General features: G+C 54.3%; 1 protein-coding gene across 4 annotated transcripts; it reads right to left on the bottom strand.

Moving 5' to 3' along the window:
- Positions 1–345: 345 nt before the first annotated feature.
- SFXN2 (sideroflexin 2) lies at positions 346–21,517 on the bottom strand. Of its 4 annotated transcripts, XR_011382300.1 has the most exons (14): positions 21,383–21,517; positions 8,932–9,109; positions 8,612–8,782; positions 7,405–7,503; positions 6,739–6,814; positions 6,410–6,495; positions 5,293–5,353; positions 4,894–4,960; positions 4,303–4,352; positions 3,930–3,979; positions 3,316–3,515; positions 2,620–2,729; positions 2,217–2,264; positions 346–1,455 (listed from the first exon to the last, which is right to left on the bottom strand). XR_011382300.1 is itself a non-coding variant. In XM_002718583.5 (12 exons), the coding sequence occupies exons 2-12, from the start codon at positions 9,090–9,092 to the stop codon at positions 1,356–1,358; spliced, it is 969 nt and encodes a 322-aa protein (XP_002718629.2). In that variant the 5' UTR covers positions 9,093–9,109; positions 21,383–21,517; the 3' UTR covers positions 346–1,355. The 4 variants fall into 4 exon arrangements, 2 of the variants coding, with proteins under 2 accessions (XP_002718629.2, XP_069913413.1); XR_011382299.1 differs by lacking the exon at positions 3,316–3,515 and having other exon boundaries at positions 1,366–1,455; XM_002718583.5 differs by lacking the exons at positions 2,620–2,729; positions 3,316–3,515.
- Positions 21,518–21,581: the final 64 nt, after the last annotated feature.

Genomic DNA, 21,581 nt, shown 5'->3' on the forward strand with positions numbered 1-21,581 from the left:
CCACAGAGCAAATGTCGCAGGCTTTGCACATCACCTATGTAGAGTCTCAGCCACACGTTCCCAGTCTTTTTAACAGGATGCAAATACTGAGATCCTAGGTGGACAAAAGCAGGTAGCAGGTGTTAGCCCTGGGCCTCAGTCCGCTGAGCCCTGCTCCCATTCTGGGAAACCTCCGGCGCTTCTGGGACAGGCAGATTCCTCCGCTTCATCAAGGAAGCAGACAGCGGCCTCGAGGCAGGCACAGGTTCCCCTCAGAGTTGAGAGCCTCGGCTCAGAGGAGCCAGCACCAGGCAAGCCCAGCTCCCGCTTCCCACGGAGGCTTTATTAACTTGGTCTGGGGACCAGTTTCCCATGCTCTCGCAAGTGATTGATTCAGGTCACAGTGACGTCCTCAGCACAGAGCCAGCAGATCCTACCAGACAGAACGCACCCACACCGACCCCAGGTAAGCGCCAGCGACCCCGCAGGGGCAGCAGAAGGGAAGCGGCTGCGCCCTGCGCCTGGTCTGAGAGGCTCTTTGGTCCTGGCCGACGTCCTCCTAGAGGTGTCCAAGTAAAACTTCCCCTTCCTATCCGGACACAGTGGTCTTTCTCTGAGGAAGGGAGGCAGCCAGGAAATGACCCCCACGGAAATGTGTGATGAACGCTTCCCTCCGTGCTTGTCCCTCACGGCGAGTGGGTTTATCTTTTATAACAGAGGCCGGAGGCGGTGAAGAATGAGAACTTCCACGGCAATGGGAAAAGACGCCAAGTAAAGACTCAGGCACGATTTTAAGACGGAACAGTCAGTGCCGACGGACAGGGCGTGGCGCACCATGGAACCCCGCGGCCCCGAACTGCGGGGGCCCGCCAGGCTCAGGCGGGGCAGCGCTCCCGAGGCGGCTCTCTGGCTCTGGGCGACGGGGAGAAGCACGAGGACGGTGGGCTCCAGGTGGACACGGATGTCCTCCCTGCCTCCTCCGTCAGGCTGGAGTGGCCGGGAGAGTGGTCCCATCACTTGGGAGAGGACGAGGAAGAAGGGAGGCCCTGAGGCTCTTCCCCAGGCCTGGCTGCAGCCAGAATCCTAGAAGTTTCCTCATTTCTCCACATGACTTCCTTGACTGCCTGCCTCAGGCCCAGCAACTTCCTGTGAGGGCCTCAGCGCTGGTCTCCTGGGGCCGAGGGTTAAGGAGAAAGCAGAGCGAGGGCTTGGGTCTCTGCTCCCCTCTTCATCTGTACCCACTAGAGGAGTCCAACAGTCCAGGTGCCTGCATGAGGCATCTTCCCACCCACCACCCCAGCCGCAGGCCTGAGGAACGGTGGCTAAGGTGGAGCCGGTGAACAGGGGTTCCACTGGTCCTGGCTGGGGTGGGGCGCTTAGAGACCCTTATTAAAGTAGACGTGAGGCATGAGTTCTCCGTACTTGGCCTTGATGGTGTCTCGGAGCTCTGGTTCCAGGTAGGAAGCCGGCAATTCACTGGAACGAGAGCAAGAAGCAGGTGATGCGCGTGCTAGTTGGGATAAGCAGCGAGTTATCCTCAGATAAAGTCCGACCCAAACGCCACCTCCAAGAAGACCTTCCTGATTTGTCCAGTCAGAACGGTTATTGATCTCACAATATGTTGCTTTTACCTCTACTCAGGCCCAACTCCATTCTCTCTGGTTTAAATTTCTCGCCTTCCCACAAGGTGACAAGCACGGTGCTCAGAACACCATGTCTAGCAGGTGACCACAGAACTGGTCCTGAGAAGGAGCGCTGAGGCAGCAGAGACCGCGCCTCTCTCAGCATCTGATCAAGCCAGGCCTCCTCCTCCAGTGCCTGGCCCGATGCTTCCCACCCCTTCCTCCCACCCACCGACCCCAACAAGGACACGCAAAGCAAGTGGTGAGGTTCAAGTTGCCAACCCTCTGGCAAACCCAAGTCAGAATAAGTGCCAGGGCCCTTGTTTAACTTTACAGAGCGGCTTCAGCTAGGGAGCCCTTCCTCCCAACCCGGTGGCAGTGGGAGAATGCCTCCCGCTGCCGCTCCTCTCCGGGCAGCCCTCACTCCTCTGGCCTCCTCTGGCCCCTGGCCATCTGTTTCTGTTGGCCCTTCCCCATGCTAAGAGGCCCCAAGCTTAAGCTGCTGGGCACTTGGCCTTGGACAAACGCTGCCCCTGCTGTCCCCTCCCTCTCCCCTCCTGGACAGCAGGCAGGTCAGGGCGCGCCCAGGCAGGCTGTTCGGTGAAAGGCTGATACCATTCCTGCGGGAAGAGCCCACACGCCACTGGCACCATGAAGATGAGGCTGCGAGGAAAGAGAAACCAAGGTGTCAAAAACCAAGGCTCCCGTGGCCCCTCACACCCCACCCTCAATGCCTGTGCACCAGGCCTGTCCTCCCAGGTAGCCCCAGAGCCCCCTTCCTCCAATGCCTTCCCTGGCCTCTGAGTGCTGGGAAACTCATCCTGCTATGGGGACAAAACCAGAACCCCCTCCACTCCCATCCCACAGCCCCAGGTTCCAGCAGATGAAGAGAGAATGCAGGGAGGAGGGGCAGGAGCGACAGCACACAGCAGACATGCAGGGCGAGGGGTGATGGCGTGAATCCTAGAGCCCAGCTCCTTCGGCTGCTAGCACCCACCAAGGGGTGGAGACTAAGCACCTTCTTGGCACCCACAGGTGGCTGGAGGAGCTCGTGGGTCCGTGCTGCTGACTCAGGAGGTCCGGGGAAGGACTCCACGATCGTTATTTCCAGCAAGTTCTGAGACAGGCCTGAGTTGGGGATGCAAATGACAAGATGTGGGAGTCTAACAGACCTGCCTTTGTATCCCAGCTTCGCCACCTGCAAGCTACTCAATCTTGAGCAAATAACCTCCGAGCCAGCAGAGGAAGGGCAGCGGTGCCCGCCGGGCAGGGCTACCGGGAGGAGTCGGTGAGACTCCGTAAAGCGCCCGGCCGGCAATTAGCAGGAGTTAGTACAGCGCGGTGCTGGAGCACTGAAGATCAAATCTCAGCCTCACCAATTACCAGCCATACACCCGGGGCAATTTTTTTTTAACGTAAGCCTCCGTTTCGTCACTTGTGGAAGATGCTAACAGGACACACACATGCCGCCAGGGCAGACAGTGCTAAGTGAAATTACAGACACGAAGCAGTCCCTCGGCAGGGACGCAGAAGACCCTGAACCAATGCCAGCTGTTACTGCTGTCAGCATTAGCCCCGCGGCCTCGCTGGGCGTGATTCATGCTGGGAACATGTCCGGCCGGAGGCAGGCACCTGAGGATGCCGACGCGACTTGCGGCTTCTTCCTGCTCGCAATGCTGGGACGCCTGACAGACAGCCTCAGACAGAGCTATACCTCATCGCTCTTGTCTCTTCTCTAACACAGGTCCGGATTTGCGGTCAGAGGGACAGGAGATCACTCTGTTTTCCACAGGAATGCGTGCACACAGCCTCGCTAGCCGCGTGCCTTTACAAAAGACGGGTGTGAACTCTGCGAATGGGCCACGGGTATTCTGAGCTTGGCCATTTACAAAATTGCTTATATTTTAAAATGTACTGGAGAGGCAGAGAGGCAGAGAGAGAAAGAGAGAAACAGAAAGAGATCTTTCATGCATTGGTTCACTCCCCAAATGCCCACAACAGCCCAGGTTGGGCCAGTCCAAAGCTGGGAGCCTAGAACTCAATGCAGGTCTCCCTTGTGGGTGGCAGGAACCCAATTACTTGAGCCATCACCACTGCCTCCCAGGGTCTCCAAGGCAGGAAGCTAGAGTCAGGGCTGGAGGAGGGTATAGAACCCAGGCCCTCTAATATGGGACATGGGCATCCTAATCACTAGGCCAAACGCCCACTCCTGAGCTTGGCCGCTTTTAAAGTCAGGTAAAGGAGCACACGTTCTCCAATGCTGCAAGAAGACAGGACCTAGGTTCCCCAGCCACCACAGAACCCAAACCGTCAGAGCACGATACTCACAAGCACCCGCACAGCATGACCTGCAATGGGGCGTGCAGGACCCTGACTCTCTGCATAGAAACAAAAGAGAGACCCGTGTGGGACTCCTAGACCTTGAGGTGAACCCCGCGCCTGTCCCGCCACAGATCCGCCAGCTACAGGAACCCAGAGGCAGGGATCTCCCCGCCCTGAGGTGGGGGCAAGGGTTTTCTCCTTGCTCTCTGCAACAGTCGGGAAGCCTGCTATGATGTCTAGGACCGAAGGCCAGCAGGCACTGGGATGGGCTCTGCTTGAGGTGCTGGCTGGCGGGAAGGGAGGGAGGTCAGGAGTCCCAGGTACAGGGGTTTAGGGGGCCCCTCTGGGCAGGGAAGATGCAAAGGGAGACCCCATTTACCTTCATGAAATGCAGCTTCTCCAGCCTCTGCATGACAATTGGCAGCAAGACTGGAAGAGACCATGAGCAGCTAGGGAGGACTGTACACTCTCCCCAAGAGCCCTTGTGAAGCCACATCAGGGCTGAGTGATTCTCCCCTCCCCTAGAAGCCCCAGAAAACCCCTTTCATTTGGAAGAATGGAAGACTGCATAGGCACGGTCACCCTCAGCCTGTCCCCCCAAGTCCCAGCGCAGTGCTTCCAAACCCCCCACTGTGCACACCTGTAACCTGCAATAATCATGGGACATGTGCCATCAGGCCCAAAGTGTCCTTCCCAAAGCTCAAAGCCACCTGTGGGCACACCCTCTGGAATACACCCCTGTGAGAAGCAAACCAAGGCAGGGCGTCTACTCCCTCTCCCACTGTCTCTCTAGCACACCAATGAAAAGAACGTTCTCCCCCAAAGTTCCGGTTCGCTGGTGTTCTAGGCCTTTCAGCACGCCCGCGTGAGAAGCACAGCTGTGGAGACAGGGGTCCCTCGCCCACTCATGGCTGAGTGTGGCTGGGACCTGCACTAGGTGCCCAGGGATGGAAAGACTTCCCCGTCTTACTCATGCCAGGAGCTGCCATGGTGATCCGGGAGATAACCACCTGGGTGATGCCCACTGCCGCAGCTCTCTGAGGACGGGAAGGAGCGAGCTGTCAGGAACAACGTATCTAGTGCACTGCAGGGCTAGGTCAGGGTCATGGCCAAGTCTGAGGTGGTGAAGGGGATGGGACCCTCACCCAACCCTCTCCCACCCAGCCAGACCAGAAATGATAGAGCGAGGTCATCAGAGGCCTGCTGTGCACAGAGAACTGGGGGGTAAACTCAAGGACAATCGGGAGAGGCTCAGAGAGAAGGCTCCTCAATCCTCTAACCACGCCTGGGCCTGCTTTGCTCACTGCGGAGCCGACAGAGTCTGAGCCAGGATTCCCTCCTCCCACCCCAGAGGGAGGCCTGTGCTCACCCGGGACTGGCCGACCTCATTGTGGCTCCTGTCCTTCACGGAGATGCCCTGGAGGAGTTCCCTAAACACAGACAGGAGATGCTAGACGTGGGGGACGGAGCGCTAAAGCCTGCCATCCACGTGACTCACAAGGGCCCAAAGCCAAGGCTTTCCAGCACCAGGAAGCCGCCTCCCGCAAGCTGGCCTGCTGACCTTCCTTCTGCCCTCCAGTGAGAGGTATCTCAGAAGCAATCAAGGGCAGTGACTAAGGGAGCTGGCCCTGGGCCCAGACTGCCCAGGGTGAGTCCCGGACGTGTGTGTGACCTGCAGCACGGTCCTTCACCCTCCTAAACAGGGATCATCCTGGTATCTCCTTCTTAGGATCTGGTGAGGATGAAGCGAGACGGTGCCCGCAAAACAGCTGCTGGGGCACTGGACACACAGCGACCCCTCCACAAACAGTAGCTACTCTGCGGCTACGCCCAGGCCTGCTCTGGACGGCACGCGCCTCAGACCAGGGTGGTGGCTGGGCTGCACCCATCTGCAGACAAAGAGCCGCTGTGGCGGGGAGGGAGACAAGGCGGGCAGAGCGGGTGCTCTCTCCGAGACAGGCCGCGATCAATCTCCACCGTGAGTAGCCCCAAGAAAATGTGTAGACGCTGTTCACCCTGCGTGGCACTTGTAACGGCCACCACATCAGCACAGCTTCCTAACAGAGGACCACCTGTGCTTTCTCTGGTCAGGGAATAGGCCCCAGGAGATGTGTGTCTCCCTCTTTTTTGCTGGAAAGCTCAGTGCTGGCGCCTGGAAAGCATCCACCTGCTCCTGTGGCTTCCTTCAGAGAGCCTTGGTACAGACCCTCTGCAAGCCAGTGCCCGGCACCCGGGGTTGAGACACAGGCAGAGTTCTCGACTGGACCATGGTTTCACTGGAAGGGCCGCCCTGTCTCCCCCACCACCCACCACCCCAGAAAGGATGCCCAAGGCACTCACACCCCTTGGACCAACACCACAGGAACGCAGGGAGTAGCTCTCCCGCCCCCCCAGCTTGGTCCCCAGGATCCACCCCCGGCCTTGGTCTTGTGCCCTTTCCCCGCCGACCTGGTGGTGTGCAGGGGGCAGGGGGTCTCTGTACTCACTGCTGGCGCATCATGGGGATGTTGACACAGTTGGCTGCAGCCACGGCGGCAAAGGGCACCCAGCGGCCCACCAAGGGTGGAGCTCTCTGCCAGGCAAGGACAGTGGGAGTGGTTCAGGCTTGGGAGGCTGGGGGTAGAGGGGTTTAGGGACTAGAAATCATTAGAGGACTTTACACCTGGCCACTGCCATGGATCTGGAAATCCGGCCTGGGAGTCCCAAACCCCTACAAAGGCCCAGGAAGGACCCAACCAGGGACAGCCCTGCCATTTTCCCCTAGCCTTTGCTGCCCCCCAGTGGCCACCTGGCCCACAGCAGCCCCAGACCATACCTTGGTCAACATGTTCATGCCCACAGCCGTGGCCACTGCGGTGGTTGTAGCTGTAAAGTAGGCAAGGGCCATCTGCCTGGGGGAGGAGAGAGGTGTTCAGAACTCGGTGCCCTGCTGGCCAGGACAAAGCCCGGTGAGGCGGCTCCAGGCCTAAAAACCACGTGATCTGCCCCCAGGCTCCTCTGGGACCCTCCCCGCTTCACTCACAATGTCCCCACCCCCTTGGCCTTTATGCCAGCTCTTTCCCACCCCAGAACCTGTGCAGTCTGCAGCTCCTGCCTGGGGATCCCTCCCTGGGCTCCGAGCTTCCAGCTGACATGCCATCTCTGCAGATGGCTGCCCCCTCACTGCTCTCTGTCCTGTCACCCCGAGACTGTCCTCAATGGCAGTGAACCTCACCCAGGATCACTATGCTTGATTTCTTAAAATACCTTCAGCCCCACCAGAACAGGGACCAGCACCCAGAGCACTCGTGGCACATTACGGTCAAGAAGCATTTGTAGAAAGCAGGAGTGGATGCACTTTGAATGGGTGAGGAAGACACTCTCCTAGGGAGCCTGAGAAAATGCTTCCAGCCCCTGGCAAAGGCCGCCTTCCTCTCCTGCCCGCCCCCAGGGGCTGCCCCAGGGGGAAACAAGAGGATGGCTGGGGGCCCGGGTCTCCTACCTGACAGATGTGGGGCAAGCAGCATTCCTGTTGGTGTAGTTGACTAAGGCATTGAAGGACTGGTTCACCCACTGCCAGAAGATCACTGCCGGCATCGTCCTAACAGGAAGGGAGGCCAGGAAGGGACGGGGCGTAGGGAGGGAGGGCTGAGGTCCCCCATCAAATCGCATTATCTGCAGCTCCCGTGCCTGGAGTGCCCCTCCTCCTCCCGTCCATGGCAAGATCCTGCTCTGCAAGAGACCACTCCCCCCCTGGAACTTTCTGGAACTACACTGCCCCTCCAGAGACAGAGGGAGTCACTCAGCGCTCCCTGCTCCCCTAGTCTAGCCCTTACTTTTGGGCTCCTCAGTGAAACTGGTGCACACTTCCAACACCAGGCCCCGGGCTCAGCTCCATAAGTGAGCAGACACAGGGGCAGGAGGCGGCCGGGCTGCAGGGGAGTCACACATCCAGCAGCTCCACACAGAGGGCATCCTCCCCCCAGCTGGGATGAGGAAAAGGCTCTTTGCATTTTTTATTGGGATGTTACTGATAAAAAAAAAAAAAAAAGGCCGGCGCCGAGGCTCACTAGGCTAATCCTCCGCCTTGCAGCGCCAGCACACCGGGTTCTAGTCCCAGTCGGGGCGCCAGATTCTGTCCCGGTTGCCCCTCTTCCAGGCCAGCTCTCTGCTGTGGCCAGGGAGTGCAGTGGAGGATGGCCCAAGTGCTTGGGCCCTGCACCCCATGGGAGACCAGGAGAAGCACCTGGCTCCTGCCATCGGATCAGCGCGGTGCACCGGCCGCAGCGCGCCGGCCGTGGCGGCCATTGGAGGGTGAACCAACGGCAAAAGGAAGACCTTTCTTTCTGTCTCTCTCTCTCACTGTCCACTCTGCCTGTCAAAAAAATAAATAAAAATAGTTAAATTGCACTGTAGGAGAAGAACTCTTTAAAGCAGGGATCGGGAGAGCTGGCTTGTTGAGTGCTCGGGAGCGGACTGCTTCGGTTAGGATCCAGGCGCCCACATCTCCTTGGACAAGTTTCTCTGTTCTTTATGCGTGACATGGAGCTGATAGAGGCGTGTGTGTGTCAGGGTGTTCAGAGGGTGGGATGAGGCAATGCACGCAAAGAACTCAGCGCGGTTCCCAGTATCCATCATCATCCTAACACAGCTCCCCATCTTGCAGCCCCAGGCAGATGCACCTGCCACCGCCTTGCTCTCGGACCCACCTGTAGAACTGCAGCATGAAGCCTGTGATGATCATGCCGCCAGGGACCTGGAAGGACATCCGCCCGATGACGTTCATCTTCTCCCCCGTGTCGGGGTGGAAGGCCGAGTCGTACAGCTTTTTGGCATACAGCAGCTGCTCCACCTGGGTGCCTGGGGGCATGACCCCCAACCTTTCCCCCAAAGACAGCAGGGGGTTACTGCCGGCCTGACCCACGCCCGAGATCTCTGTCTATTCGCTCACCCGCAGCCGCCGCCGCCTCCCTGGAGGACCCCATCAGTGTCACCCACCGCCTCCCGCTCCTCTCCCTTGATCACTCACCTGCTCTTTTCCACTGTTGCCTTGGCCCAGTCCAGCTCCCGCTCTGGTACGAAGATGGTGCGGGGGTCCGTGATGTTGAAGAAGTGCTTCACCCTTCCCAAGAAAGTGCCCTGGTCCCAGCGGGGGGCGTCGATATTAAAGCCGGACAGGTCAGCCTTCATGGTGCTCACCCACGAGACTGAGGACGGAAGGGATGGAGAAAGAAGGGGCTTACCCCCCAGCCAAAGCCTGCCCCTGCTCCACTGCTCTGGGCTGCCTACTTCCCCAGCCACAGGCGTCTCCCGGCGCAGCTCTCCAGGCTGAGCCGGGGTGTCAACTCGTGTTTCCCGAGCGCCTGCTGCCAACCAGGCCTGTGCTGCACGACACTGGGATAACTAGGAAAAGCGTCCCAAGGCTGTTCTTGCGGAGCTCAGGGTCTGTCTGGGGAATAAAAGCAGTATATGTAATATATGATAGTCCCTGATGCCTTGGCAGAGACGGGGAACATAGCCATTTTTAAATACGTCCAGAGGGCCAGCGTTGTGGCACAGCGGCTTAAGTTGCAGCTTGTGATGCCTGCATCACATAGGGGAGCGCCGGTTCAAGTCCCAGCTGCTCCACTTCCAATCCAGCTCCCCGCTAATGAGCCTGGAAAAGCAGTGGAAGATGGCCCAAGTGTTTGGGCCCCTGCACCCATGAGGGAGTCCTGGATGGAGCTCCTAGTTCCTAGCTGTGGTTTAGCCCAGCCCTGACTGTTTCAAGCATTTGGGGAGTCAACCAGCAGACGGAAGATTCTCTCTTTCTCTGTCTCTCTCTCTCTCTCTGTCTCTCTGCTGCTCTGCATTTCAAATGAATAAATCTTTTATAAAATAAATACAGGAGCCAGCACTATGGCATAGCAGGTAAAGCTGCCGCCTGTGGTGCTGGCATCCCATATGGGTGCCAGTTCGAGTCCCAGCTACTCAATTCCAATCCATCTCTCTATCATGGCCTGGGAAAGCAGTAGAAGATGGCCTAAGTCCTGCACCTATGTGGGAGACCCAGAAGAAGCTCCTGGTCCTGGCTCCAGATCCGCCCAGCCCTGGCTGTTACAGCCATTTGGGGAGTGAACCAGCAGATGGAAGACCTCTCTCTCTCTCTCTCTGCCTCTCTATAACTCTGCCTTTCAAATAAATAAGTAAATCTTTAAAAATAAAATAAATACACCCAGAGCACTCTTCTTAACCAGGCCTACCCTCAAAGGAAATATTGTATCAGAGCCTAACCAGTCGGGGCTTTAGCAGAACCTAACTGATCTGGGGGAAGGGAACCCCAGCCCTCTAGCCTTCCTGCCTCACCTACGGGGAGAGGAGAGTGAGAAGCACTGGGGAAGTGCCGGGGCACAGGCTCAGTAGAGACCGGGACTTAATCACAGGACTGTAGGACGCGTGCCCTCCTGACCTCGCCGCACAGCAGGGCCCCTCTCAGATGCCTTTGAAACAGTAGCGGCAGCACACAGCGAACCAGCAAATGTGGCCTAAATCCTGGCCGGATAAACGCCCTCAAGGCCTATTTACCTCAGTTTCCCTCACCGGGTACATCACGTCCGGCTGCAACAAAAAATTACAAGGCCTACTAAAAGGCAAAAGAAAACACAGCCTGAAGAAACAGACCGGGGGCCAGCTCTGTGGCGTAGTAGGTTAAGCCTCCATCTGCGGCACCGGCATCCCATATGGGCACTGGTTCCTGTCCCATCTGCTCCACTTCTGATCCAGCTCCCTGCTTATGGCCTGGGAAAGCGGCAGAAGATGGTTCAAGTGCTTGGGCCCCGCATCTGTGTGGGAGACCCAACAGAAGCTCCAGGTTCCTGGCTTTGGATCGGCCCAGATCTGGCCATTGCAGCCAACTGGGAAGTGAACCAGCAGATGGAAGACCTCTCTCTCTTTCTCTCCTCCTGCTTATCTGTAACTCTTGAACAAATAAATAAGTCTTTTAAAAAATTATTAAAAAAAAAAAAAACAGATCAAGCATCAAAGCCAGATTCAGGTATGACAGGGATATTGGAATTGTCAGACCTGGAATTTAAAATCACCATGACTAAGACACGAGGGACTCCAAAGGAAAAAGTGCACAACAAATCTAAGGACAGATGGATAATAGAGCAGAGAGGTGGAAATGAGTGACAGCAACGAAACAAAGGATGCAAGGGAGGAACTGAGGATGTCCCTAAGTACTTGCACTGCCCCTCAAGTGGTACGTGTTAGTGAAAGTGGACTTGGATTACTTGTAAACATCTATTGCAAACTCTAAGGCAAACACTAAAAAAATGTTTTCAAAAGTATAAATGAGAGCCTGGTGTTGTGGTGAAGTGAGTTAAGCCACTGCCTGTGATGCCAGCATCCCATAACGGCCCCAGTTTGTGTCCCAGCTGCTCCATTTCCAATCCAGCTTCCTGTTAGTGCCCCTGGGGGAGCAGCAGAAGATGGTCCAAGTCCTTGGCCCCTGCGCAAACCTGGAAGACCCAGATGAAGCTCCTGGCTCCTGGCTTTGGCCTGGCCCAGCTCTGGCTGTTGCAGCCATTTGGGGAGAAAACCAGTGGACAGATCTCTCTCTCTAACTCTGACTTTCAAATAAAATCAATAAGCCTTAAAAAATATATATATATAGGCTGGCGCCGCAGCTCACTAGGCTTATCCTCCGCCTGCGGCGCCGGCACCCCGGGTTCTAGTCCTGGTTGGAGCACCGGTTCTGTCCCGGTTGCTCCTCTTCCTGTCCAGCTCTCTGCTGTGGCCCAGGAAGGCAGTGGAGGATGGCCCAAGTGCTTGGGCCCTGCACCCGCATGGGAACCCAGAGGAAGCACCTGGCTCCTGGCTTCAGATTGGCGCAGCGCGCCGGCCGTAACGGCCATTTGGGGTATGAACCAATGGAAGGAAGACCTTTCTCTCTGTCTCTCTCTCACTGCCTAACTCTGCCTGTAAAAAAATAAATAAATAAATAAATAAATATAAATGATATCTTAATAGAGGAGAGAAAATGGAGTCATATATAAAATTTAAAATGTTAAACTTTTAAAATTTTTGTCTGAAAATCTCAGAGAGTTATAAAAGGATTTTAAGAAGATTGGTGGCCGGTGCTGCGGCTCACTAGGCTAATCCTTCGCCTTGCGGCGCCGGCACACCGGGTTCTAGTCCCGGTCAGGGCACCGGATTCTGTCCCGGTTGCCCCTCTTCCAGGCTGGCTCCCTGCTGTGGCCCGGGAGGGCAGTGGAGGATGGACCAAGTGCTTGGGCCCTGCACCCCATGGGAGACCAGGATAAGTACCTGGCTCCTGCCATCGGATCAGCGCGGTGTGCCGGTCGCAGCGCACCGGCCGCGGCGGCCATTGGAGGGTGAACCAACGGCAAAAGGAAGACCTTTCTCTCTGTCTCTCTCACTGTCCACTCTGCCTGTCAAAAAAAAAAAAAAAAAAAAAAAAGAAGAAGAAGAAGATTGGTGATATGGGGAAGGTAAAGTGGTACTGTGGGTTAAGCTGTGGCTTATGACACCTGCATTCCCGTATCAGAGTGCCTGGAATCGAATATCTGCTTCTGATCCCGCTTCTTACTAACACACCCCCAGAAGCAGCAGATGATGGCACCTGAGTTTCTGCCATCCATGTGAGAGACTCAGACTGAGTTCTGGGTTCCTGGCTTCAGCCTGGCCCAGCTCCAGCTACTTGGGGGAGATCTCTGTTTGTCTTTGCCTCTCTCTGTGTGTGTCTCTCTGCTTTTCATATATTTAAAAAAAAAAAAAAAAAAAGACCAGTAACAAGATGAGATGTATATGCATAGCTTAGAAGGAACACCCTGGGCAATCATATAGGAAAAAACAGGGTGGGGTAGGACCTCATGAGATGCCAAGAGACCACATGGAAGAAAATCAAAAAAATCCAAGCAAGAGGTAGGGCTCAGGGCAGGTGTTCTGGTACAGCAGGGTGGGCCACCACTTGGGATGCTAATATCCCATAAAGGAGTACCTGGTTCAAGTCCTGGCTACTCCATGCATATGATCCAGCTTCCTGCTAATGCACTTGGGAGACAGTAGGTAATGGCTCAAGTACTAGGGTTCCTGCCACTTTTGTGGCTTGGCTTAGCCCTAGCCTAGCATTTGGAGAGTGCATCAGCGGATGGATATCGCTTTCTTTCTCGCTCTCTTTCTCTCTCTCTGTCTCTCCCTCTGTCACTGTCTTTCAAATAAATAAATCTTTTAAAAAGAAAGAAAATAAAGGTGGGCTTAAATGAACCCAGATGCACCCAGAGGAGGGATCAAAATCTTTTAATATGATATTTTATTTTTTTACTTTATTTACTTATTTTTTTAAGGATTTTATTTATTTATTTGAAAGTCAGAGTTACACAGAGAGAGGAGAGGCGAGAGAGGAGAGAGGTCTTCCATCTGCTGGTTCACTCCCCAGATGGCCACAACGGCTGGAGATGCGCTGATCCGAAGCCAGGAGCCAGAAGCTTCTTCCAGCTCTCCCACGTGCAGGGGCCCAAGCACTTGGACCATCTTCTACTGCTTTCCCAGGCCAGAGCAGAGAGCTGGATCGGAAGTGGAGCAGCCAGGACTAGAACCGGCGCCCATATGGGATACCGGTGCTTCAGGCCAGGGCATTAACCTGCTGTGACATAGTACCGGCCCCAAGCTGCTCCATTTCTGATCCAGCTCCCTGCTAATGTACCTGGGAAAGCAGCAGGAGATGGCCCAAGTGCCTGGTTCCTTACACTCACATGGGAGACCAGGAAGAAGCTCCTGGCTCCTGGCTTTGGCCTGAACCAGCACTGGCTGTTGGGGAAGGAAAAACATCTGGCCAGGGAACAGTGTTTGGAAAGGGCTCGAGACAGTAGACAGCCTGTTTGATTTAAGAAAGTTCCGAGGAACCTGCAATTCAATGAAGGAAAATAAAGCTCACTGTGTTATCTCTTAGAGCCTATGTTTCTGTGCTCTATCTCAGTGCCCATTGCCCAAGTGAGAAGCCCTGGGTTTTACTCTACATACTTGTGATGTTTCCCCGTGGTTAGGCCAAACAAGACTCCCAGGATTCCCTCTCTGGGGTGTTTCCGGGTACAGCACACAGGTACCTTATTCCTTAGACATGAATCTAGGTGTTGCTGTGTAGGGCCTTTGCAGATATAATTAACCCCCTAATTGGTTGGTGTTAAGTTAATCAAAAAGGAGCTTATGCTGGGTGGCCTGGCTTACTCACACAGAAGCAAGCCCTTTCAATGAGGGCCAAGCCCCCCAAGGCTGAGACTCAACCCCGTGCGAAGCTCCCCTCCCCTCTAGGACTGTCTCTTCCTGGCTGCCCACCCTGCTGTTGTCAGGCCTGCTCAGTCCATTGCCACGATTGCATAAGCCAGTTCACCAAGTCCCTGTAGTGAGTGCATTCTAGATTTATGTGTGTAATAGGGAGATAGACACAATCTACTGATTCTGCGTCTCTGGTCGAACCCTCACTGATACAGCACCCAGTGGCATAGCAAGTTCCTGATTTAAAGGTTTTCTCAGCGGGCAGTGTTGTGATGCAGCCAGTCAAGCCACTACCGTGGCACCCGGCATCCCATGCTGGAGCACCTATTTGAGTCCCAGTGACTCTGCTTCCACTCCAGCTCCCTGCTAATGAACCTAGGAAAGCAGCAGAAGGTGACCCGAGTGCTTGGGCTCCTGGCTTTGGCCTGGAGCAGCAGCAGCCATTGTAGCTATTTGGAGGGGGAATCAGTAGATGGAAGATCAATTTCTCTCCCTCCCTCTCTCTCTGCCAAATAAGTAAATAAGTAATTATACAACAGGAGCCAATGCTGTGGCGTAGCAGATAAAGCCGCCGTCTGCGGTGCCGGCATCCCAAATGGGCGCCAGTTCAAGTCCTGGCTGCTCCACTTCCGATCCAGCTCTCTGCTGTGGCCTGGGAAAGCAGTACAGCCTGGCCCTAGTCCTTGGGCCCCTGCACCTTCGTGGGAGACCCGGAGGAAACTCCTGGCTCTTGGCTTTGGATTGTCGCAGCTCAAGCCATTGTGGCCATCTGGGGAGTGAACCAGCAGATAGAAGACCTCTCTCTCTCTCTCTCTCTCTCTCTCTCTCTCTCTCTCTGCCTCTCCTCTCTCTGTGTAACTCTGACTCAAATAAATAAATAAATCTTATAAAATAATGAAAGATTTTCTCAGGGGCAGGCATTTGGCATAGCAGTTAAGACATTTGAGATGGCTACATCCCATGTCAGAATGCTAGATTCAAGTCCCAGCTTTGCTAATGCTCACCCAGGAGTTCTGGCTCTTGACTTCAACCTGGCCCAGCCCTTAGCTGTTGCTGGTGTTGGGAAGTCAGTCAGTGAGTACAAGATCTCTGTCTCTCTGCCTTTTAAGTTAAAAAGTTATTAAAAATGAAAATAAGTAAATAGGGGCCAGTGCAGTGGTGTAGTGGGTTAACGCCCTGGGGTGCTGGCATCCCATATGGATGCCGGTTCTAGTCCCGGCTGCTCCTCTTCTTTGAAAAAAAAGTGAAGCCATTAAGATTCAAACTTGTGTCTATATGGGATGCTGGTGTTGTAGGCAGTGGCTTAATTAACTAAGCCACCTCACTGGCCCCCAACTGGATATTCTAACTTGAAAGAAAGTATAAAGGACTGGGTTGGAAGTAAAAAAACTGAGTCAGCAGCATCAGGTAATTAAGTAGTATTTTCCAGTGAGAACGGGAAGAGTAGAGCTCTGAAGACAAACCCTGAGGAAGTGGGGCAGGTGCTGTGGTGCAATGGGTTAATCTGCCCCTTGTGACATCCCATATCAGAGTGACAGTTTGAGTCCTGGCTGCTCCACTTCTGATCCAGCTCCCTGCAAATGCACCTGGGAAGGCAGCAGAGGATGGCCCAAGTGTTTGAACCCCTGCCATGCACATGGAAGACTAGGAGACTAGCTTTACATGGCCCACACCTGGCTGTTGTGGCCATCCGGGAAATGAAACAGCAGATGAAAGATCACTTTCTCTCCATTGCTCTGTCCTTCAAATAAATAAATCTAACAAAACTAAACAGAATCTGTGAAGTCACTACAAATGAGGCAAGCTCAGAAAAACAAGGCCCAAAAGATGAGAAAGAAAAGCCAAAGAGAGTGGGGAGACAGCCATGGTCACTTTCTAGATTTACTCACTTATCTACTTCAGGGTCAGAGAGACAGATACAGAGATTCCATCTACTGGTTCACTCCCCAAACACCTGCAAGAGCTGGAGTTGGGTCAGGCTAAAGCTAGGAGTCCAGAACTCCATCCTGGTCTCCCATGTGAGTGGCAGGAGTCCAAGCACTTGAACCATCACTGCCAACTCCCAAGGTCTTCATAGGCAGGAAGCTGGAGTCAGGAGCTGGAACTGGGAACGAAGATGGGCATTTGAAGCACTAAGGGTAAACACACACTCCTAGTTTTTAGATGTTTAGTTAGGGTGGAAGGGAATTTAGGAAGTTATATGATGAGGGTAAGCCACTTTTTTTTTTAGATTTATTTATTTATTTGAAAGGCAGAGTTACAGAGAAGCAGAGACAAAGGCAGAGAGAGAAAGAGAGAGGTCTTCTAGCCACTGGTTCACTCCCCAAATGGCTGTAACGGCTGGGGCTTGGCCTGGCCAAAGCTAGGAGTCAGGAGCTTCTACTGGGTCTCCCACATGGGTGCAGGGGCCCAAGGACTTGGACCATCTTCCGCTGCTTTCCCCTAGCACATTAGCAGGGAACAGGATCAGAAGTGGAGCAGCAGGGACTCAAACCAGCACCCATATGGGATGTGGGCACTACAAGCAGCGACCTTACCTACTACACTACAATGCCAGCCCCAGTTCTTTTTTCTTAAAAGGGACTTACCAGGGCTGGTGCTTTGACACAGCAAGTAAAGCTGCCACCTGCGACATCAGCAACTCACATGGGCACCGATTCAGGTCCCAGATGTTCCACTTCTGATCCAGGTCCCTGCTAATGTGCCTAGGAAAGCAGCAGAAGACGGCCCAAGTGCTTGGGCTGCTGCACCCACTTGGAAGACCTGGAAGGGGATCCTGGCTCCTGGCTCCTGGCTTTGGCCTGGCTCATCCCTAGCCATTGTAGCCATTTGGGGAGTGAACCAGCAGATAGAAGATATATATCTCTCTCTCTTTCTCTTTCTCTCTCTGTCTCTGCTTCTCTGTAACTCTGCCTTTCAAATAAATCAATAAATCTTAAAAAAAAAAAAAAAAAAAAAAGACTCAGGCATAGGTCTCAGTTCTAACTGAACCAGGAGTGGGAAGAGGTAAAGAATTGGCTTCCCTGGACTCTATGTGAAGCTGGGAGTCTGGCTGACCAGCAAGTCACTCTGCCTTGGCTTACACAACCCTGGGCTCACAGGTGCTGGGGACAGCCTACCGAGCAAAATGCTATGCTCCCCCCCAACACACACACACACACACCTACCTCAAGTCAGCATTGCAAAGTCCACTGTCCCACATGGAAGTTCTACCACGATAATCATTTGCTAAATGATGCAAGAATCTTTGCCCTCCTTACTGGGGTCAGGATGGAAACAGAACAGTCCTTATTTTATACAAACCACAAGACCAAAAAGACAACTCGATTATTTGTCTGGAACAGCCCCCCCCCCGCCAACATCCGCTGTCCGCCAACGGGAACAGTTCTCTGACTCCTGCAGGGCACCAAGTCCTTGCAATAAGTACTCTGGCACCCGGAGCTTTGCAGCATGCTGGGCTGTTAGCACTGCCGGCTCCCTGCCATTTACAGTCACTCATTTACCTGGCCTCCCCGACAGACTGTAAAGTTCACGGGCATCAGGACCAAGTCTAGTGTTCCCTGCTGCATCTCTCATATGCCCTCTACAAACGTTTACTGCCTGCCTGAGATGCCCTCCAGCAGAGGCCTGGGTTCTCCTGGCTCCTCTCTGAAGTCATACTCGGGAACTGCCTTGCTCAGAAGAAGAGCAGGTTATTTCATGAAGCCGCAAATTCTACCCTGCTGTACGAAGGCACGTGTGGCCTCTAAGTTCTCCTACACGGTTTCCCTCCGTCTTCCCGCACAAGCCGCATCTAGCCTTCCCTAAAAAAGGCTACCATTGGGGCCGGCGCTGTGGCACAGTGGGTTAATGCCCAGGCCTGAAGGTTCGCCATCCCATAAGGATGCCGGTTCAAGTCCCAGCTGCTCCACTTCCAATACAGCTCCCTGCAAATGTGCCTGGGAAAGCAGCAGAGGATGGCCCAAGTCCTTGGGCCCCTGCACCCACGTAGGAGACCCAGAAGAAGTTCCTGGCTCCTAGCTTCAGATTGGCTCAGCTCCAGCCATTGCAGCCATTTGGGGAGTGAACCACCATATGGAAGACCTCGCTCTCTCTCTGTCTCTCTATAACTCTGTCTTTCAAATAAATAAAATAAATCTTTTAAAAAATAAAAAAAGAGGGGGCTGGTGCTGTGGCGTAATAGGTAAAGCTGTTGTCTGCAGTGCTGGCATCCCATATGGCCGCCAGCTCAGGTCCTGGCTGCTCCACTTCCAATCCAGCTCTCTGCTATGGCCTAGGAAAGCAGTGGAAGATGGCCCAAGTCCTTGGGTCCCTGCACCTGCGTGGGAGACCCAGAAGAAGCTCCTGGCTCCTGGCTTCAGATGAGCACAGCTCCAGCCCTTATGGCCATCTGGGGAATGAACCAGCAGATGGAAGACCTCTCCCTCTCTCTCTCTCTCTCTCTCTCTCTGTGCCTCTGATCTCTGTAACTCTGCCTTTCAAATAAAATTAAAAAATCTTGAAATAAAGAAAGAGAGAGGGGAGGGAGGGAGGGAGGGAGCGAGGAAGGAAGAAAAGGCTACCATCGTGTCCCAGACAGCCCTACTTCTGTTGCATTACAGTTCCACTAGGAACACGGTGGAAATGAAAACAAAGATTGACTAATATCTGCCCTGCAGCACTGGAGAAGGTCACAGCTGAAGGGCATGGGGACCCACGATGTCTTTATAGGCGCGAGGCTGCCAGACTCTGAAGTCAGACCAAAGGCCACTGACTGAGATGGATGAAGATTCCTATCACGGTTTCCTAGAACCCAATGGACATGAGAGTGGGTCCAGGAATGTTAGCCAACACTCACCTGACTCCAGGCTGCTGTGATGTTAGGCGCCTGACAACCTGAAAGAAACCTGCCTCGCTTTTCTCACAAAAGAGCCAGCCACCTAAAAATGATGGATCATAGGGGTGCATGCCCCAAAGCACTCATTCATCTGGCACCTCCTGGGTCAAGGTTCTGAACTGCGTCTTTGCTCCAAAAATCTAAAGCTGGTATGCGCGTAGCTGATTTTTAAAAAATGATTCATTTATTTGAAAGTCATATTTACACCGAGAGAGAGAGGAAAACACAGACAGAAAGAGATCTTTCATCTGTTGGTTCATTCCCCCAGATGGCCACAACAGCCGGGGCTAGGCCAGGATGAAGCCAGGAGCCTGAGCTTCCACTGGGTCTCCCATGTGGGAAAGGGGCCCAAGCACTTGGGCCATCTTCCTCTGCTTTCCCAGGCACATTAGCAGGGAGCTGGATAAGTAGTGGGGCAGCCAGGACTTCAATGGCGCCCATTATGGGATGCAGGTGTTGTAGGTGGCAGCTTTAGCTGGTACGCCACAACACCAAGCCCCAGGTGTTTTAAAAATACTTTGGGAGTGGATATTTGCCACTGGGGTTAAACCATCATCGGGATGCCTGCATTCCATATTAGAACCTGAGTTCAAGTCCTGGCTCTGCTTCCAATTCCAGCTTCCTACGAATGTCCAGTCTGGGAGGAAGCAGGGGATGGGTCAGGTAATTGGGTGCCTGTCACTCACATGGGGGTCCTAGATTGAATCCAGGCTCCTGGCTTCAGCCTGGCCCAGCCCCAACTGTTAAGGGTGTTTGGAGAGTGAATCAGCAGGTGGAAGACTTCTCTCTCTCTCTGGCTTTCAAATAAAACAAACAAATAAATAAAATACAACAACCTCTAGTTGAATGTGTAAACAGTTAAAGACCACTCAGGAAAAATATCTTCATTCTAATGATCTTAACTAGACATAGAATCCGGCTGGTAGGGAAAAAAAGTCCAAAACCCTAGATGAAATTATTGACAGCTAGCCCTAGGGCAGACACTTAGCTCAGAGGCTGGGATGCCTGTATCCCACATCAGAGTGCATGGGTTCAATTCCCAGCTCTGGCTTTCTTTCTTTTTGATTTTATTTTATTTATTTGAAAGAGTTACAGAGAGAGGTAGAGCCAGAGAGAGAAATAGAGAGAGAGAGAGATCTTCCATCACTGGTTCACTCCCCAAATGACTGCAGCTGATCCAAAGCCAGGAGCTTCCTCTGGGTCTCCCACACAGATGAAGGGGCCCAAGATCTTGGGCCATCTTCTACTGCTTTCCCAGGCCACAGCAGAGAGCTGGGTTGGAATTGGAGCAGCCGGGACTTGAACCGGCACCCATATGGGATGCCGGCACTGCAAGCTGGGGCTTTAACCCAATGCACCATAGCCCCTGGCTTTCGACTCCAGCTAGCTCCCAGGTGGGAATCCTGTATTGAGTTCCTGGCTCTGGGCTTCCAATCAGCCCAGGGCCATCTTGCGCATTCTGGGAGTGAACCAATGGTTAGGTGTTCTTTCTCTTAAAAAAGAGCAAAGTAAGCCCTTAGATAGTGCTTCCTTTGCGGCAGGCAATGCTCTATGCATCTGACAGATAATATTCATAATTCACATTACCCTCACTAGAAACCGCTGAGGTCACAGGCACACACACGCACATTAGCAAGCTTCCAGATGTATCATTTGCCCCCAGACTTTATCAGCTCTCCAAAAGCTCTTGGTTTCCATCTGTGATGTGTCCCTCCCACCTGAACAACTGTGTTTAGGAGCAAAGTAAACAAGTGTGTCCAAGTCGGTCCAAGTCCAAACTCGCCATCTGCAACAATCAATTTCTGGAGTTGTGCGGTGAAAAGCAGTTCTCTAGGAAAGGCGACATTTCCATGAGGGCAGACTGTCCACCGCAGTGTGCCGAGATGCGGGCCTACCACTAATGCACGTGCTGAGACTTACACGGACGGGGTGGGGGCGGCGCTTCCCAGCTCACCCAGAACCCGTCTCTCTGCCCCCTGAAGGGAAGTGCAGGCCCGTTTTTGCCTCCAGGTCCCAGCTCGGGGTTTAGAGCGGTCAGGAGGCTGCCCCCGGCCCTCCGACCAGGAACCTTCACCCGCAGGGACTCCCTGTGGAGACGACTGCACAGCCCCTAACCCCCACCCTTCTGCCCGGCGCTCCATGGCAGCTAGAATCCGAGCAGTGGCATCTGCGAGCAGCTCTAGGCCACTCCTTGAACCACGTGGCTTCTGCAGGTAGAAGTCTAGCCCCCACCCCAGCCCAGCGCAGGCGGAGTCAGGACAGAACTCCCAGCCCTCCCGGGACGTGGCGACTGCAAACCGCTGGGCAGCCTCCGCTCAAGACCCTTTACCTGGCCGCAAGAGGGATGCCTGACACAGCCGCCGCCAGATGTAGCCAGCCGCTGCAAGCCGGGCCAGGGTGCTCCGCCTGCCAGGGCCAAGGGACCGCCTTCTCGCCCGCCCACGCCCCTCCTCCTGGCCAATCAGGCACCGGGAGGCTCCCGCCAGCCACGTGGGCGAGTTTTCGCCGTTCCCTGGGTCTCCAGCCCC

This window comes from Oryctolagus cuniculus, chromosome 15 (assembly GCF_964237555.1).
Source record: "Oryctolagus cuniculus chromosome 15, mOryCun1.1, whole genome shotgun sequence".
Taxonomy (NCBI): Eukaryota; Metazoa; Chordata; class Mammalia; order Lagomorpha; family Leporidae; genus Oryctolagus; species Oryctolagus cuniculus.

Coding starts and splice junctions, on each gene's coding strand:
- SFXN2 (XM_002718583.5), bottom strand. CDS start 9,092: ATGAAGGCTGACCTGTCCGGCTTTAATATCGACGCCCCCCGCTGGGAC. Junction 7,504..8,611: donor TTCATGCTGCAGTTCTACAG/GTGGGTCCGAGA, acceptor CCTTCCTGTTAG/GACGATGCCGGCAGTGATCT. Junction 6,496..6,738: donor GCATGAACATGTTGACCAAG/GTATGGTCTGGG, acceptor CTTGCCTGGCAG/AGAGCTCCACCCTTGGTGGG.